At 39.9% G+C, this 18,282-nt stretch overlaps 1 protein-coding gene across 2 annotated transcripts in view; it reads right to left on the reverse strand.

Annotated features, from left to right (window-relative positions):
- Positions 1-5,517: 5,517 nt before the first annotated feature.
- The window catches only part of atxn7l1 (ataxin 7-like 1), a 30,874-nt gene continuing 18,109 nt past the window's right edge, over positions 5,518-18,282 (reverse strand). Inside the window, exons 1-10 of one of the 2 annotated variants that reach the window (XM_085376175.1) lie at positions 17,727-17,802; positions 16,996-17,194; positions 16,460-16,887; positions 13,917-13,999; positions 11,933-12,195; positions 11,075-11,285; positions 9,252-9,373; positions 8,183-8,704; positions 7,625-7,877; positions 5,518-6,507 (exon numbers count right to left, since the gene is read on the reverse strand). In XM_085376175.1, the coding sequence (XP_085232301.1) occupies positions 6,490-6,507; positions 7,625-7,877; positions 8,183-8,704; positions 9,252-9,373; positions 11,075-11,285; positions 11,933-12,195; positions 13,917-13,999; positions 16,460-16,887; positions 16,996-17,194; positions 17,727-17,742 (2,115 nt within the window). In that variant the 5' untranslated portion in view covers positions 17,743-17,802 and the 3' untranslated portion in view covers positions 5,518-6,489. Of the gene's footprint in view, positions 6,508-7,624; positions 7,878-8,182; positions 8,705-9,251; positions 9,374-11,074; positions 11,286-11,932; positions 12,196-13,916; positions 14,000-16,459; positions 16,888-16,995; positions 17,195-17,726; positions 17,803-18,282 lie in introns of those variants that run through there. The other variant, XM_085376178.1, reaches the window with a different exon arrangement.

Raw genomic sequence — 18,282 nt, forward strand, 5'->3', positions numbered from 1 at the left:
AATAAAGAATTTGCTTTTCCCTCGCAACAAGCATGGCGTGATCTTTTGTTATGCTTTAGTTGTGCTGTCCACAAAATTAGTCTGTGGATTCCATTCGCTTGCCAGCAGAGGTGACTGTTCTGTAGCGTTTTGTGTCATCAATCCTTAGGGTTAGGCCTTGACCTGGAAAGTAAACCCCGGTGGTCTGGAGAAGAAGCTTCTGAGTCACAGTCGACATCGTGTTTGTTCTGAAGAGCCCTTTTCTGTTAGTCCAAGAGGATCTAATTAAAATACACAGAACTGTTAATGTGGCTGCTGTTACAGTCCTTTGTAGAAATGGAAAGCTTTGATAGAGGTTGGATGGTCAGGCAATTCAACTGGACTTGTGTAATAACAGGTGATAGGGTAAAAAATGTTGGAAACCACAGTAGTACCTTTGTGAGGCTTTTTGTGTTGTAGGCACAGCGCTACACATGTGTGTGGTTTTCTTTTCCAATCTTATACTTACTTTATGGAACTGATTGCTTTTGATAAACTTGAAATATGTTATAGGTTAAATAAGCTCTATTTAAACATACATTTTCAGGCCGCTTATTTCTTTGATGTTAGTCTGCACTTATCCAATAGTGCTTGGCCTGTAGTGAGCAGAGTGAGGTGTTGGTGATGGTTCAGGTTTGCTGTAGAAAATTGTTAAAGTTAGTTTTTAATTATGCTAGCATCATTCTGTGTTGTTCTGTGTTGACAGTTTAGTTTCATAGGTTATGCTTTAGGAACCTTTAAATTAGAAGCTATAGCTATAACACCATTAGCCATGGGCTACCTGGGTTACTGACTACCACGCTCAGGCGTATGCAGAGTGCTGCTTTGCTCTGTAAAGACGGAAGATCGCTAAAATGAGTTTCAAGCAGTCTTTCTGATGTTTATCACGAATGAGTCATCTTTTAACATAATGCAAGGCCATGCTCATAAGTAATGGCTGCAACTTCATTAATCGCAGTACTTGAGAAGGTATAGTTACATCATTTACTGCTTTTGTGGCAGTGTATCGCAAATTAAACAAGACACTTAATAAAATAACTAACATTTAAGTTGATTTCCTAAGCTGATAAATTACAGTCAAATAGTAAATACAGTCATATGAGAAGTATGACCTATCAGGGCATAATAAAAATAATCAGGTCCTTATCAGGTCTCAAAATTAGGTAAATACAACTTCAGAGGATGTAGAAAACATGACATATTACACTGTCTATATATTTCATAAATTAGGAAATAGTGGTTGAAGAACTAAGTACACCTTCACTCCTTTCAGTGAAGGAGTGAAGAAGGTAAGAAACAACCAGGTGCTGTAATCAAATGAACCTGAATCACTCAGGTGTATGTTAACACAATGCAAAGAAAATCAATTGTTGCTACCCATCAGTCTGGAAAGAGTTGGAAGAACATTTCCAAATATTTGAGGTCCATCATTCTACAGTGAGAAAGATTATTCACAAATGCAAGACATTCAAGACAGTTGCCAACCTTCCCAGGAGTAGACATCCAAACAAATTCCCCCCAAGGTCAGGGCACAAAACTCAAGAGCTTCACCTGAGACCATGTTAAAGGTTAAAGTTAATGCCAGTACAATTAGAAAAAGGCTGTACAGGTTTGGCTTGTTTGGAAGTGCTGCCAGGAGAAAGCCTCTTCTCTCTAAAAAGAACACGGCAGTATGACTTCTGAAAGACTAGACTTCTGGAACAATGTCGGTTGGACAGACAAGATCAAAGTGCAGATGTTTGGCCATAATGAATAACACAACATTTGTAGAAAAACAAAGCGTAACAGCACGAACACCTCATACTGACTGTGAAGCATGGTGGTGTAAGGGAGATGATTCGGGCCACATGACTGGGATTTTTTGCAGTCATTGAGCCAACCATGAACAACTCTGTGCACCAAATTATTCTAAAGTGAAATGAGAGGTCATTTGTCTTATAGCTAAAGCTTGGGTGAAACATCATCATGCTACATGACAATGAATCCAAGCACAGCAGAAAACCTACAACAGAAAGGCTGAAAGTTCAAGCTCTCAGTTAATGTAAAATAACCGTGAAGGGTGAAAGATATCAACTGTGGTTGTATTTAAACCATTTTAGAATCTGTTAATGTAAAAGATATCCTGATATGTGAAACCAGAAAGGGGGTCTAGTTTGTTTTTCACAACTTCACAGCATGTAATAAATTATTTAACTTGTGAAAACAGTAAGGCAATCACTTGCATTAATTCTCTTTTAGTTAGTCAACTTTTTTGGAGCTGGTTCTTATACTTGCCTAAACAAAAAGCCTAGGCTAATTGGAAAGTCATAGAACAGTAAATAACAGTAAAGGCAACTTATCTGATAATTTGTCATGAAATTTCATGAAAAGACAACACACAGACAACAAGATCGGGAGATCACCCCATTCAGTGGGATAGATCTTTGTACGTAAAACTGTTCAGATGGACTAAAGTGGTAAGCTGATTCCTATAATTACCATTACTGCTGCTACATATTTAAAAAGTTAAACATTGCAAGACAGAAAGAAAACAGTTATGCTGTACAGTTACAGATTGACCTGGTAAGATAAAAGCATTAAAATGTACCAAAATGTTGCACTTTACAAAATATAAAAAGCTTCCTTGTGAAATGCCGGTAACCACATAAGAGGCATTTGCTCGCCTCCAGCAATTCAAAAATATGTCAGACATCAACGATAAGGAGAGATACTTTCAGAAGGTAAAAAACAAAGCTGTAATAAAGAGCTGTGAGACTTTCTTTACAATTCAAAAGCTGCAAATTTGATTTACAAACAACACAAATCCACTTTCAATCATTTAATAAAAGCTTGGATACAGGACCTTTTTTTTTTTTCCATTTTTTTACAGCATGTGGCATGTGTTAAGTTGTATTGGTGGAAAATCCATTTTCTAAAACAACTGCAGTAAGACTGAATAAAACCCCCAAAATCTTAACAAGGCATTTTTCAGACATTCAACATTCACCACAGTTTGGATCGGATAATAACAACAGTGCGCTGGTTTAGGGGGCCAACTGACCAACAATATCCTCTTCATCTTCTTTTAATGGAGTTGCCAGAAACACTATCACAAATATAAAGATTTTTTTTAATATCTAAAATATTTATATAAATAGAAAGTAATTAAAGATCTGGGCAAAATGACAAAGTGCAAAACAGGAAAAAAGAAAGAAAGAAAAGAAACAGGGAGGGTTTAAAAAAACAAAACAAACTTTAACAGCAAAGACAATATACAACTGCTCTGAAATCAGCAACCATGAGCCTTGTCTTCATTTTAGCTGCAACAGACCGTAACTTCCCATTTCTATTTCTTCAACCAGTAACTCAGGTTGGCTTCTTTTCCCCAACAAACACTTGATCTTTGATCAGTAGATACATGTGAGAAGGTACTGCGTGAGAAAACCGAAATCTATCCAATGATACCAAGATCTGTAACCAGTAAATGACACCAAAAAAAGAAGTATCGACCATCGCTTTAGCAATGTATGCGTTGATCTGTTATTAAACGTCTGTTGATTTAAACGTGTGAGCACAGCAAAGAAAACTGAAGAAAAATTAAAAGATTTGTTTATCTTGTCATAAAAGGGATGTTAGCCATTTAACTGTACACAGCCAGTACCCAGTTAAACCATGTGTATCTACAGCGAAACAAAGCCTACCATGCAGGTTCTATTAAACTGATCTAAACTGGTAGACAATCTCACGCGCTGATGGACAGTCATGGGAAGCACTTTGAGTACTTGGAAAAACGTAACACAAATACAAATGATTATGTACAATTCAATCATCATTAGTGCTTAAACAAAACAACCAATGAGTCCAAAAAGAGTTAGTTTCCACTGAAGCAGTTGGCAAGTACCAGGCGAGTGCATTTCTGAGAGTCACACTGCTAAACAGCAAATTTAAATGCTTTCAGTTACGTTAGCTCTATCGTCAGCAGCAATGAATGAAAGAGGGGGGTACTTCTCTGACATTTTAAAGGTTTATGCCGTTTGTTTTTTGACCCATTACGACATCTGCTGCACTTCAAAAGGGACCCGTTATGCCTTTCTCCATTAGCTGTCAAAGTCTAGTATTAACAAGTAATCTTTGTAAGCCAAAAGTTTGAGCCTTAGACTGATATAATCCATTTTAGACAGTTTTTTTTCTACTTATGCAGTTGGGAAGGGCCACCAATCAAATGAAAACTGGCTCAAAGGGAGGAGCTAAAAGTCAGTATGAGGAAAATCTGAATTATTTTGAATTATTAATGGAAGCAAGCACAGGAGATCCCCTTTGAAATAAGAAAAATCTCTTCACATTTTCTGCTCGACTTTTTTGACATCCTCAGTTAAACTTTGTAACACTTGAAACCTTTAACCTGTGGCACACAGTGCTATAGAAAACAAAAGCATATAGTTTCCCTTCAAATGTAAGTGTTGTCTTTTTAAATCAGCACTGCTTTTTTACACCTGATGCTGCATCTAATAAAAGACACCCAGGGCTCAAAAGGAATGACTACAGAGCTACCGGAGAAGAAACGGTACCTAGCTTGAGCTGGGCAGCTGTGAAGCAAGCGGATACATTTTGACCCAGTTCTGACTCGACATAACACAACAAACCAAGCGTAATCGCACTGAGATGAGGCCGACCGGCCTTGGAAGATAAAGATAGTTTAAAAATATAGCTATAGTTTTGAACACTGGAAGAAGTATGAAAAAGGGTGAACCCACAGGAAATTGGGAAAATGGTGCCCCTTTATATGAAAATACAAATAAGGGCCTGGTTTCACAAAACAAAACCTAACCAGCCTTTTGTCTTGCAATAGTAAGAAATAATTATGAAATAATTGTGACCTCTGGGCTTATTATCTCCTGACAGGACAAAGGAGGATCTAAACGAGAACACAGTAGAACCAGACTACTTCACTTTCCTTTTAGAGCCTTAAATGCTTGCACAGTACTGCATCTAAAGTGTATACACATAATTTGTAGTATGAGAAACAACATGTGGGATATGGTTCTAAAGTTTCAGAGATCAAGATTTCTGTCAGACTACAATAATTATTTAAAACTAATATTAGAAATTTAAAAAGAACAGAAAAAGGATGTGTTGTTTCCTATTGATGACAGTAAACATAGACAGCAGCCATGGCTCAAATTGGTTTGTGTGATTATTAACTAACGATCTAATTATTGAATGTTTTGAGAAACCAGGCCGAGCTCATTATCGTTAATAAACAGAGACAAAGAGACAGGAAAGCTAAAAAATACCCTCTCTCCTACCTCATAATTGGGAAAAGGGGACAATTATGAATAAATACAAAAATAAGAACAGATATGTACACATTTTTAATAATATGAACTATAATAATACTTTCAACATTTCTTCAAAATGACATAGAAATCTTTTTTTTTTGCTGAAAAAAAACCTCAAACCCTCAAAGGTCAAAAACAAAAACAAAAGAATGATAAATTATTATACAAAAAAAGCGCCATCCAACACCTTAATATTAATAACAATAATTCCATTTTTGGATGCAAGTCCAGGAGTTTCTTGCAATGTTTAAACCAGGACGAAGGGGAAAAAAATACAAAAACATTCTTAAGTTAAATCTGACTTCTTCCTATATTGAAATACAATGCATTGATGTAGCGTTGTTGGTAACACAGATGTCTTCTTCTTCCCTTGTCTGAACAGGTTCTTGTGTGGCACTGCTGGAGATGGCTCTGGAATCAGCGAACAAGGAAGGAAGGTGAACTGAGGGCAGTAAGTGCACTTTGAACACAGGCATGCTGGGATGAGCAGGGAGCATTGGGGGGCAGGGGGACAGTAAATAGAGAAATGGACAAAGTTGTTTGGTACAGAAAGAAAGAGGTTAAAGAAGAGGTAAATGCTGGATAAAACCCAGCTCATCTCTTTTTAAAGCAAAAGGAAAAGAAAAAAAATACAAATAAAAAATAGAGAAACACAAAAAAAGGGGTGGAGCCACTGAGGTGGCATAGCTGAAGTCTGAGTCCTACAGTAGTCGTGTCAGTAGGTCCTTTAAACATCAAACTCCCCCAAAGAAATCACAGTTATCTTTCCACTCAGATTTCTGAAAATAAACTCTGGTTATCCCCCTGCAAAAGTCAACAGTGGTGGTGTCATTAACAGTGCCTTAAAATTCCCTTATCAGGAGGATAAAAGGTTTTTGAAATCCTGTTCTGTAAAGACCACAACGGCGCGGAGCAGCTTTCCATCAAAATGATCCGTACTGAGGGATAAGTGGTGGAAGCCACTGCCAGCCAACTGTGGGCAAAGACTTCAGAGTCCCGCTGTCACAGCAGGTGAACTGAACTGTTTTTGGATAAAACAGATGTGACATGATGAAGCAGTCTGATTGGTGCTGGAAGAGCGGTGAGGTCAAAGGTCACAAACGGTGGTGGCCTGAACAGCTGCCCAACATTCTGTCCATTAAACAGGTTTCTGTCAGTGATGCAACTTGGCCTGTGGAGAAAAACGCACACTTGTCAAGTGATTTTAATTTCTTGCCTGTAAAGCAGCAGTTTCACAGCAGATGGAAGTTTAATTTGTAATTTATTAATTTATTTGCACAACACAGTCATTCATTCTTGAGAGCTAATGATGATATCCATTTAATAATAAGCATATATTTAAAAATCACTTATTAGCTTGCAACTTTTGTTCATTAATCAAAATCTGCAACAGTTTATGTTTTAGTAGAGGCGGTGACAGTGGTAGAGGAAAAGTCTAGGATCATCCCCTCAGGACAATGAACCAAAATCCAAGTCTAATGCATCAAAGAGTGACAAACATAGGCGTGACACTCAGATTTACGGAGAACATCACCTAAACTGGTGGGTCTCCCAATTTCTGAAAATAATTAGAATAAACAAAATTTTGACCACGCATACAGAGTATTGAACCACCCCTCATACCTTTTTTACCTTTATTCTTATTATTTTATTTTAGGAAAATGGGAAAGAGGTACAGCAATGAATTGAAATATTTGCAAAACACTTGAATATGTAATGCTGTATATAAGACAAAAAAACAAGTTGTATAATTCTAACAAGGCAGCCCTTCCAGTGAGACCATTTCAGATGAGGCTTCAGTGAACAAGAGGTGGATCAACTGAAGAGCCAAATGCATCTCTCAGGTCCTGTGTCAGGCCTTTGCTGGGTTTTTGTTTTTCCTGTTTCTTAAGGACATGACTTTCAGACACTGCTCAGATGTTGTAGAGAGTTTTTAGGCCTGACACTTCTTTTGTGCTTTTGCACAAAACTGCATCTACTGTCATTCAAAAACAAGATGGAACTGAATTTGCTCAGCTGTCATCACTGTAACTTATATCTCTCACTATTTCAAGGACCACCTGATTTTAAGTGGTCACATAACAACTGCGCAAACTTCACCTGCTCATCTATTCACCACTGAATGGTGAAGTATGTCTTTGCTGTTGACCATGGGTCAATGACTGGAGCTTCTTGTAATAAATGCTGAAGGTCTCCTACACACCAGCTCTTAGCTGACTATCAGACTTCCTTGAGAATTCAAAACTCAGCACACTAAAATATATTCCAGGTAGTAGATGACTGCTTACCTGTCTTGGGGATTCAGGCCCTGAAGCTAGTATCCCCCCGCTATCGCTTCCATTCCCAAAGAGGCTATCTAACCCACCCAGTCTGCTCAGCTTGTTGCCCTTTCCTCTGTAGGAGCTGGGACTTCGCCTCTTCCTCCCTTCTGCTCCTCCCCCATAAGCTAAGGGTCCTGTGGGAGGAGCCATTGGTTGGTGGGCAGCTGAGGTTGGTTCCCTGTTAGGTGAGTAGGGTATACTGGTGCTGCCAAGTTCACGACTGGAGAGAAGCAAAAGAAGGAAAACAGTATGTTGTGTCTACATACACAATAAGTATATTACATGTTATATGAATATACAATATGTTGAACTAAGTCTGCATTCCCTCTGACTACAATCATGACTTGTTATCCTCTAAAAGAGAATTTAATGGCATAACATGTAGGTATAATCAAATATTTTTGGGAAATAAAACATTTACTTCTAAAGTTAAATATCAAAGTACAGTTTTTACAAGTTTTCAAAATTGTGGCCTCTTAATGAAACTTTTTTTTTTTTTTTTTTTACATTTTACTGGGGACTCACCTGTTTTGTGATATGTGGCTTTGAGGGCCATCAGCTTTAGATAGCCAGCCCTCTGAGCTTCCCCAAAGTTCGCTATCCCCATGACCAAGTCCCTTTTTCTTGGCTGGGGAGGCAGCTGTCCCTCCCGAGCTTTGTAACTGTGAATGAAAGCTCCTGTCGTTCCTTTTGTAATTATCCACAGTGGGAAACAAGGAAGAAGAGGAAAATGAGGAGGAAGAGTAGGACGTTTTTTTTCTCTTCTTAGTTCCCGCTACGGGTTCCTCCACGTCTTTGGATGGACGACTTGCTTTATGCGTGCCGTTACGGGCTTTGCCCTGCGCGAAGACTTGGGTGTGGGGTTGCAGGGAGTCTCGGATGTTAAACACCCCAGCTGTGGATGCAGACTGAGGAAACGTGGCGGTGTACGAGAGGGAGTTGGGGAGGGAGTTGAGCAGACAAGAGGTGGGAGAAGGGGCTTGATGTGAAGGTATGGAGGATGTACCAGATGGGGAGAGGAGGCTCTCAGCAGCCAGAGGCACCTTCCTGAAACATGAAGAAGAGAATCTTACAAAAGAGAAATGTACCAATAAAGTTGTTTTACTGCCAGAATAGCTTGTAGGAGACCTTAAGTAACAATCAATATGCAGTATTTTACTGAACAATGGTTTTCTAAGCTCATTTTAGTGTCTTCCCCTCATTTCATCAGCCTCCTCGGCTATTTTTACTTTACTTCCCACGATTAAAACTCAGAAATTATTTATCTATTGTGATTGTGCAATCATTAACTGCATGCAAACCTGTTCTTTTTTTCCCCTCTATTGTTGCTAGTTTTGATCTTTGATTAAAAACTTACAGGCTTCATGTGTGATTTTTTTTCACCTTCTATTGTTTAAAAAACAAAACAAAAAAACCTTCCCGTCTAAAAAATGAAACAGAATTTGAATCTGTTTTCCACAGCTGATGAGTTCATCCCTTCCTCTCACATCTTTCCATTAAAACATTACATTTTGCTCATCTTTACCATTTCTCACCCATACCTATTAACCTTTAAGCAAAATATGGTAGTAGAATAATCAAAGAATACACTCGCCTCCACATCTGGGCGTTGAGGTGTTTCTCCACCATGTTTTGGAGTGCCAGCCTCATCCTGTCCCATCGCCTGTCAAACACATAGTGGCCTCTTCCCATCAGCCTGCTGCTGAATACGCAAAACTGTAAGAGGGAGAAAGAAGACAGCTCAGGTGAGAATGTTATGAAAGAATCATAAAGGAGGCAAGGCGAACGATTCTGAAAAGAAGAAGAGTGGAGGAGTAAAAAGCAGTAAAAGAGGCATCAAATGATGGAACCAAAGAGATAAGCTGTTATCACACATCAGCTCTGGACAACATCAGGGGAATTAGGTTGGGACACTGCACCAAGTTGTCCTTTCTGATACTGAGCTCAGAGCAGGAGGCAGTCTGGTTCAGATTTGTTCTCAATCCAGGAAATAATTCTTTTGGTTTAGGCGAAGGTGCTAACTGGATACAACGCATTCGAGGCAGGGCGAAGGGCGTGAATTCTGGCCATCAGGTATCATAAAGACTAAAAAAGGTGTTAAAATAATGTAATTTTAGATAAAATTACATCAGATATTTGTGTTTTCATGTCTACGTAGGTTGGGTAATGTCTCAAAGTGAACTAGACAACAGTCCATATGTAAAAAATGCCATAGATGAAGAAGAACAGATGCCTAAGAGAAAAACAATGTTAAAATATTTTTAGAATTTGAGAAAATAAAAAATATAACTGGAACTTTTAACAGGAAATATACAGTACAGTGTACAATTTTTATGGATAATGGTAACTTTTAGAACCTCCCATTAATCTAACCGCTCAGGTCAAAACTGACTATGAAGTGAGAGCTCTGACTTGAAGAACTATAATAATCAAGCATTTCTTTAAATTTAGTAAAATGCAGACTTTAGGAGTAAAAAAAACATGTCTGCATCAGCTTTCCATATATTTTAATAATATTATGGGCACTTAGTACTCGCCATTTTAAAAGGAACAAAAGCACATGCCTGGCAAACTTCCAATGTCAGCATAACTTCAGCAAATTAATACTCCCTACCAATGAGCCTATACACAACCTGCATGTGCGCCTGTACAAAAACGGTGGTGCAAAAAAATGGCAACACACTTTATTTAAAGGTCTTATTTCTAATCTTTATGCCAGGGGTCTCAAACTTAAATGAGTTGCGGGCTACTGCTGGCACTGTCACCTAATTGGAGAAAACACCCACAAATATTTCCAAAAATGTAGTGTTTTGTTTTTTTTTTAATTTCAAATATTGTATAACAAGAAAAAACTCAAAATTGTTTTCTTTACAAATAACTCTCTCCCTGAACTAACACAGCCATTCGCTCATCATGTTTGTACTGTCTGCTCATATTGCCTTCATATTAAATAACTTTTTGCTTTTAAAAGAACCTATTTCAACACTGCACTCAACAACAAACAAATTCCCTAAACTTCAAGGGCCAAATAACATTATATTTCTTCACGTCAATATATGGGACCCACATAGTGGTGACGTGGGCCGTGAGTTTGAGACCCCTGCTTCACGCTGGCTGATTGCTCTAGCTTTAAGGATAATACAAACTGGGTAAGAGTGTGAGATCAACCATTTAACATAGATCACAATCTCTTTTCCAAAATAGCAAACTTTTCCTTTAACACATACTATTAAGCTACACCTGAGGCTGAACTGGAACAAAAATATTTCCGCTAAATGACATATAAAAGCAGACCCTGCAGGGATAAAATAGGAGATAGGATGACTAAAACTTTTGTGAATTGGTTACTGAACGCCCTGAGGTTATGGAATAAGAAAATGCATGATAGTGCAGCATTACTGGGTCCTTCTATTTTACCCCTAAAGGCTGCGGGTGATGACTGGAGTAGTGAACAGCAGGTCTGTCAGCATCCTCTGGATCTGCATCGCCCTCGTCGCTGGAAAGTCGACTGCTTTCTCCAGCAGCGGTCACCCAGCTGTGGGGAGCTGGTTCTGGGTTAGGGGCCTGGACAGGAGATGCTACCGTGAGCAGAGGACCTGAGGTGGAAGTGGAGGAGCCTCCTGGAACCCTGGGACAAAGGGGTGAATAAAGTAATGAGACAAAGTGGGTTAAGGATTAAAGAACTGGAAACATATGGGACAGAAAAACAAAAATTAAAGAAAAGAGACAGAACAGGAGTCGTGAAAGGGAAATTTAAATGTGAATGCAGAAGACGAAGAGTGTAAACAAAGAAAGAAGGAAAAAGGAAGCAAACTCCAAATAAGTTCATTTTTAAAGAAGGGTTTTGTGCTCTAAATAGAAACAGGATATACGTTTTTCACAACAATTTGACATAGGGTGATTTTTCTGCTTGCTCACTTCTAGCAAACTGTGTCTATAGCATCCCCTGGTGGAAAAGGGTGCATCTGTCTGAAGAAAAAATGCTCAAGTATGCAAGTGAACACAATCTTCTCAAAATGACAAGTAAACATACTTAAGACTAAAATAAATAAGCCATTATTTCTGTTTAGAAAGCATTCCCTTTCTCTAAAAGAGCAGTTTAACTTCAGTAGCCAAAGTTTAACAACATAAAAATGGCAGAAGTACATAGAAAACTATATAAAGTAGGCATTATAATATACAATGCTCCTGAAACACACTCCTCATTTTTAAAGCTGATTAGAGTCCTAAAGCTTTTATTATTTGCATATTTAATACTTTTCACATCCTTTGTACCTTGGTATGTGTGCATTTGCCAGCCGCAGCTTCAATGTGGAGAGAGGTCGTCCATTGGGGCAGTGAGACTTGCTGGGAGACGAGCTCTCTTTAGATATAATACTCTGGCTGGAGCCTTCCTTCCCTCCCTGCGCTCCGTCCTTGTCCTTATCCTTTTCTTTCACTCCATCCTTCTCCTTCGCCCGCCCCTTGTGTTCAGCCAGGAGGATGTCAAAATGTTTCCTTCGGCCAGGGACAGCCCGCCGGTGGGTTAAAGAGTGAGTCTGCAGCAAATGAAAAAAAAAACCAAAACAAAACAATTATTTTATTCTTTTATTCCTCTGACCGTTTAGAAATACTGGGTTATTTCCAGAGAGACTTTGTAAATGAAAATATTGATCTGTGAAGAACAGACTGTACCACAAACACACTTCACTGGGATTGAATGCTGCATTGAGAGAGGCTCAAGACACGACTCTTTGGTTTCATGATAGTTTCCATAACCTCACACTGTATGTGTCTACGTCACACCACACAAACACGGGTAAATATTACCTGTGCCTATATACCGTTCCAGGTACTTTGGAAGGTAACCAGCCATCAAACATTTGGTTTTCCAATAGATATTTACCAAACAAGGCAGAGAGGTTGCTTTAGACTGCCAGGCCTGCGTTTGGAAAGAAAAATACTTCCTGCACTTATTCAAAGGGAGCAGCCAAGGTCTGTGCATCTTTAACCACAAGGTCCCAAAGGTTTATGTATCACATTTCTAACTATCCTGACTATTGAATACACATTTGAAAGAAAATAAAACTTTTAAAAACTGAACAAGATGCCAGTGTTTGGCGTGCTAGTCGAAATTATGGTGATATATTAGGGTTTTCTGAAGTTTGAAGTAATGCTGAATTCAGAAAGAAAGGGGAAATCTGAACACTGACAAGTGTCAAATATAAGTTAATTTTAATTTAAAGATCCACCATGACCACTGCACTTTCCTCCCCCATCTCCACCTCATCCTCTTCCTTGTCACCCAAAGCTTCATCCTGACCTGAAATCAGGACTCTAACATCAGAAAATGTCCATAAACATGCCTATTTATTCCTGATTAGATTATTCCAGATTAGACATGTGACATTCCTGCCTCCAGATAGCTGACACTGAGCTGCCTGGTTAAAAGCCAATGTCCCTCTGATCAACAGTTTGATTACATTCTCACATTGTGTGAGAGTTTATTTGCCAATTGCCTGAGTGTGACAACATTAAAATCCATTTTAACATTATTTTTTGTAACGCTGACAAGATAGCCATCATTGATCTGAAATGAGCTCCAGTGACTCATCAGCCCATACTGGACACATTCACAAATTTTTACAGCCTCGGATGCTTCACAAACAGCACAAAACCATCGATATTAAATTTTACATGTTGTAAATATGTTTGGTGTTTTTTTGGTTTGTTTTGTGGATAGTTTGGCAATCTGCCCTCTAGCTTATCAAGACAAAATGCTATGTGTCTAGCGATGCTGGACATAGTAGATCTGAACAAGATTACTTTGACAAACCACTCCCACATGAAAAAAATGGCAACAAATTAGCCTGATACATCTTTAATTACTTAACCAGTTTGCAGTGATTAGTAAAGCTCAGCAGAGGTAATTATAGGGCAGTAAAATAGAGTATTACTTCTTAAGATGTTTTAGCCTCATCCAACATCTATAATTACCTCATCAGGGGAAGTGTAGGCCCTGTAATGCCTGAGCAATGCTACCCCAGCATTAACTGAGAACGGGTGTACACACAAGAGAGGCAGCCAGAGAGCTAGATATGATCATAGCTGTGGTCGGCGTCTTTCAGTAGCGACATTAATGTGCCCTTTAACGCTATTACTCTCAGAAATTGTGGTCAGACAAAGAGCAGGAGGGTCAGACGTTACTATTATCTCCACAGAAAGCACGCAGAGGTTGAGAGTGTGGGTAACCCTGCACTTGTGCCTTTATTTGCATTACCTTGCAGGTGAGAGACCGTGTGCAGGGTCGTTTGGTCTCGGGGTCCTGCACTCCGCAGTGCTTGTTGGGATCAAACACTCTCCCTGCAAAAACAAACACAACACAGAAACACACACTAGAGTCATCTGGTAATTTCTTCCTTCCTTCCTTCGAGTATCAAATCACATTTGATGGGAGTGGGAGCGCTGCAACACCACGAGCAAATCAATTTTCCTCTTCTGAGACAGCAGTTCACTCGCGTCCTCGCTCACATTTGTCTGTTCACATGTTGATTCATGTTCATTTGATCATTCAGTTGTGGTCTGAGGCTCCTCTAATAGCACCAGTCTATGTGACATTATTAGCAGTCCTTCCAGAATCAAACAAAAAAAACCAAACAAAAGGAAGACTCTTCATACTGTGACAAATTATTCTTGACACGACATGCTGTCAGCCTTACAAGAGTCACTAGTGACTGACAGCCGAGCACACGCTCTCCAGCCTTAACGAACTGTATCCAGAGGGGAAAATTTGCACTTGTTAATGATCTCCACCCCTAAAATTTAAGGCCAATTTCTTCTCTGATGTATGTTGTAGGAATAATATTAAAATGTATATGATGAAATGACTCTAGTAAGAGTGGATGAAATACATATATGTAGTTTGTGAGGGGCTGCCAGTTATGATGAGGACTCAGCTCCTTATCATAACAGCAGTTTCTTCTGGCTTGAGTTTTAACATTTTTAACAGTCTCTGTCTTTGTTGTTTACCCACTTGATGTCCAAAAAGTTAATTATACTAATTTTCTCTCTGGTTTCATTCTTATTATTACAGCCAAAATAGCTGATTTGGCTCCTCACCTTTGAAGTCAACTTTCTCTGATTGGCAGCCCTTCAAAAACAAAAAGCAGTGTGCCTGGGATGACAACATTAGAGACACAACACACACACACACACAAAAAAGTACCCGACAAATGATTTTACTTGTTAATGGCATCAATTACACAGATATGCTTAATTGATGAGCGCGTGAGTCTTGAATTGCAAAACAGAATTTTATTTTTGGAATTAATAAATTTAAATCAGCCTTTCAATTAGTGTTCTATTATTTGTCAACTTGAAATGTCAAACCTAACTATTTAAGTTGGGTTTGACATTTAGAAAGAAAAAAAAGACAGAAAAAGCAGTTAGTTCTCTACTCGGCCTACATTTGCAGACAGACAGACCTTTCTTCCTCCACACAGACTTGCAAATAAACAGCAGCCTCCAGTCAGCAGGTTATCTTGAACAGTGTTACTATCACAGGGCTGTAATCTTGTGCTGGCCTTTCCTATAATCCCTGTAATCGTTCTGTGTTTGCAGTATGAGACAGCAGCTCCAGTGGATATATCCAGAGCAACAAACACACACTCAGACATAAACAAACTCACATGCACGCTCCCTCAGTTCTTACAAACTTGATAAAAAGAAGTGAGAGAGAGAGAAAGCGAGACAGAGAAAGGAAGATGATCGCTGTGAACAGAACCTGAGCAAGACAAACCAAACAACACCAAAAGCAGAAGGTCAAGAAGAGCAAGAAACAAGACGAGTGACGTGCAGAGAGAAAAAGATGCAGCCGGGAGCCTGCGAAATAAAAATTAGGATAGAGCATGAGCTTGTGAAAGAGAGAGAGGAGGAAACAAGGAGGTTGAGAGGCAGGCGGTGTAGAGTGAGAGGATGGAAAAAAAAAAATGTAGACGCACAGGAGGTGGGGAAAATCTCTCAAGAAGACAAGCAGCTTTTTGGCAGTAAGAGCTCGTGAATTAGAGGGTGTAAATCAGAGGCTCAGAGCATAGAGGCACTCGGTGCAAACTGAGAGAAAGACTAGTGACAGGAAAAGAGGAAGAGAAGGAAAAGCAGCATAGAGAGATGCGACACAAAAAAAAAAAAACCCAAACCCTGAAATATCAATAGGAAATCTTTAACTTTACAGCCACATGTGTTTTCACCCCTTCTTATACAGAATGATCCAGTCAGTTAACTTGCGCATAAATGTGAATATGAAAGTAAAAAAGTTCGGGAGTGAGAATTAGTAAGAAAGCTGAGATCGGCAGGCAAGCAGTGAATAACAAGAAAGGAAAAAATAAAGGAGAGAGAAATCCATTAAATGTAGGGAGGTGTCTGACCAATTCCGAAGCTCACAGTTTCACACGCTGCTGACCAGTGTGCCGCTAAACACTCAGGCTGGAAGCTGTCAAAAGAATACTGAGGAAAAAGTGCACGAGCTTATCTGGGTGCAAGTGTGCGGTAATGTAGGAATTCTAATGTAAAGCTCAGTAGGAATTAAATGGGCAAAGGCTGAATTATGTAACTCTTGCAGCACAGGAATGTCAATCGTCTAAAGCGTCAAGAATCAGTTTCTTGAGCTGCAGGCTGATGGACTGAAATCCTAAATCAACCATAAAAAAGGCAGGAAGGAAAATGACTCAATATGTCACAGTGAAACACACATGCAGTAAGACTTCTGCTGGATTCCCCCCCCCCCCCTTCCTAAAAAAATGAAAAAAAAAGAAAGAAAGTGCTAACCTGAAAGTCTTTTGTGACTCCTGGAGGGAGTCTTAGTTCCATTCTGTTGCTTCTTCTCCAACGGTGACACTGATGGCAAAGCTGGGAGAGCAACAGCTCGGTGAGAAGGTGAGGGTGACAGGGAGGATTTCCGATCCAGCGGGGAGGGAGACGGCGTTGACGCCGCCCTTCTGTCCAGCGGGGAGCGAGCTGGACTGGGCCGCTTATCTAGAGAAGATGGAGGCGTGATGGATCGCGGCGTGGATGGTCCGCTGCTGCCACGACCATTTGTGAGCTTTTCACTCGATCGCTGGGAGGCCTGGGTAGTGAGGGATGAAGGCTTATGCGAGGAAGGGGAGGAAGAGGAAGATGTGAGGCGCACGTGTGTCGCTGAGTCGCCTCGGCTTAGGCACGGCATCTTCTCCAGGCTTACGACTGGCAGCGACACGCTGGAGAATAGTGGGAAGAGAGTTGCAGACAACTTTTTTTTGCAATTAATGAATAAAATGTGGGATTTCATCGGACTTAGTAACAATGTTATCGTATTGTGCACGCACCAGGTCTTGTTCCGCGCCCCCTTGGGCGGGTACACAGCAAGTGGAGCCTTGCTGAAGCGGGAGTGAGGGTAATCTTTAGGTATCCTGAACGCCAGTGTCTCCCCAGGACTGGGAGCCACAGCGGGAGGCACTGTGGATGCTTTGGGCTTCATGGCCAAAAAAGGACTCCTGGAGGGGACTGGGGAGCTGTGCTGCTTCTCTAAAACAGATCAAGCCCAAAAGAAAGAAAGAAAGAAAAAAGCTCTTATTCATGCATGACAAAAATATGAATAATAAAAATAATTTGACAATCAAATTTGACACATTATGACAATCAAGACAGACCAACAAGAGCATGCACTGCTAGTGTGACTTGCCTTCAATTAGCACCGAGTCTTTTTAAACCAACTCTACTCTGCTTAGTTGCCAGATGGCTATGTTGTAACACAGGGGAGAGCAAATCTGTGGCTGAACTTCTCCACAAAAAGAAATTTCCAATCAACTAAAGGATGCTTTTCTCTAATTAGCAGTATGCCTGACACCATCTGAAGTGTCCTTTTCGTGATGACCCCCGACCCCCCCACACCCCACCACAAGAGCCAACAATTACAATATTTTTGACCCAGATCTGATCAGAATACACGAGTTGGAAAAAAGTAAGATGCTGAGAACACAGAAGGAAACATAGACGGGAGTAAATCACAAAGCAGCAGGGAGGAAACACGGAGGAGAGGAGAGGAGCTCACACTTACGGTTTTTGCTATGCATGTCTTTGTGGGATCAGGGTGGGTGGGGGAGTGGGGGTGTGTGGTCCAGGACTGTCTCTGTGTCTGTCTCACAGGGAAACTATATCCCAGCTACCTGAATGAAAACAGAGGATTGAATATATCGTGAGCACTGAGCACAAGGCAGGGAAAAGACAGAAACAGTAAAACGGCGCTTTGGATAGCTAGTAGAGTATACAAATTAGGTGGAATGCCATCCTCTTTTTCTGTTTCCCTTAAGGCACGTCACTTCTACAAGTGAGCTAACTAAAGTTAACCAACATCTGCAAGACTTCGCTCAAAGATAAGCTGGAGAAAAGCTGATGTTAATTTTGGGATGACAATAGTTTGAGATCCCATCACTGGCAGGCTTTACTGTGACTTGACTCATTACCTTCTGCTTATCAAAAATGAACACTAGCATTGTTAAATAGCTGAAACTATACCTGTTCATACGCATTTGCAAACACTACTGTGCAGAGGCACGGATGTGGAGGCAAATATAAAGTTTTCAAAAGTCAGGCATCCGCGAAATATTTTATCA

The sequence above is a fragment of the Diplotaxodon limnothrissa genome, linkage group LG17, assembly GCF_057381915.1.
Source record: "Diplotaxodon limnothrissa isolate DT_005_m linkage group LG17, D_limnothrissa_male_GT1.1, whole genome shotgun sequence".
In the NCBI taxonomy this organism is placed as follows: domain Eukaryota; kingdom Metazoa; phylum Chordata; class Actinopteri; order Cichliformes; family Cichlidae; genus Diplotaxodon; species Diplotaxodon limnothrissa.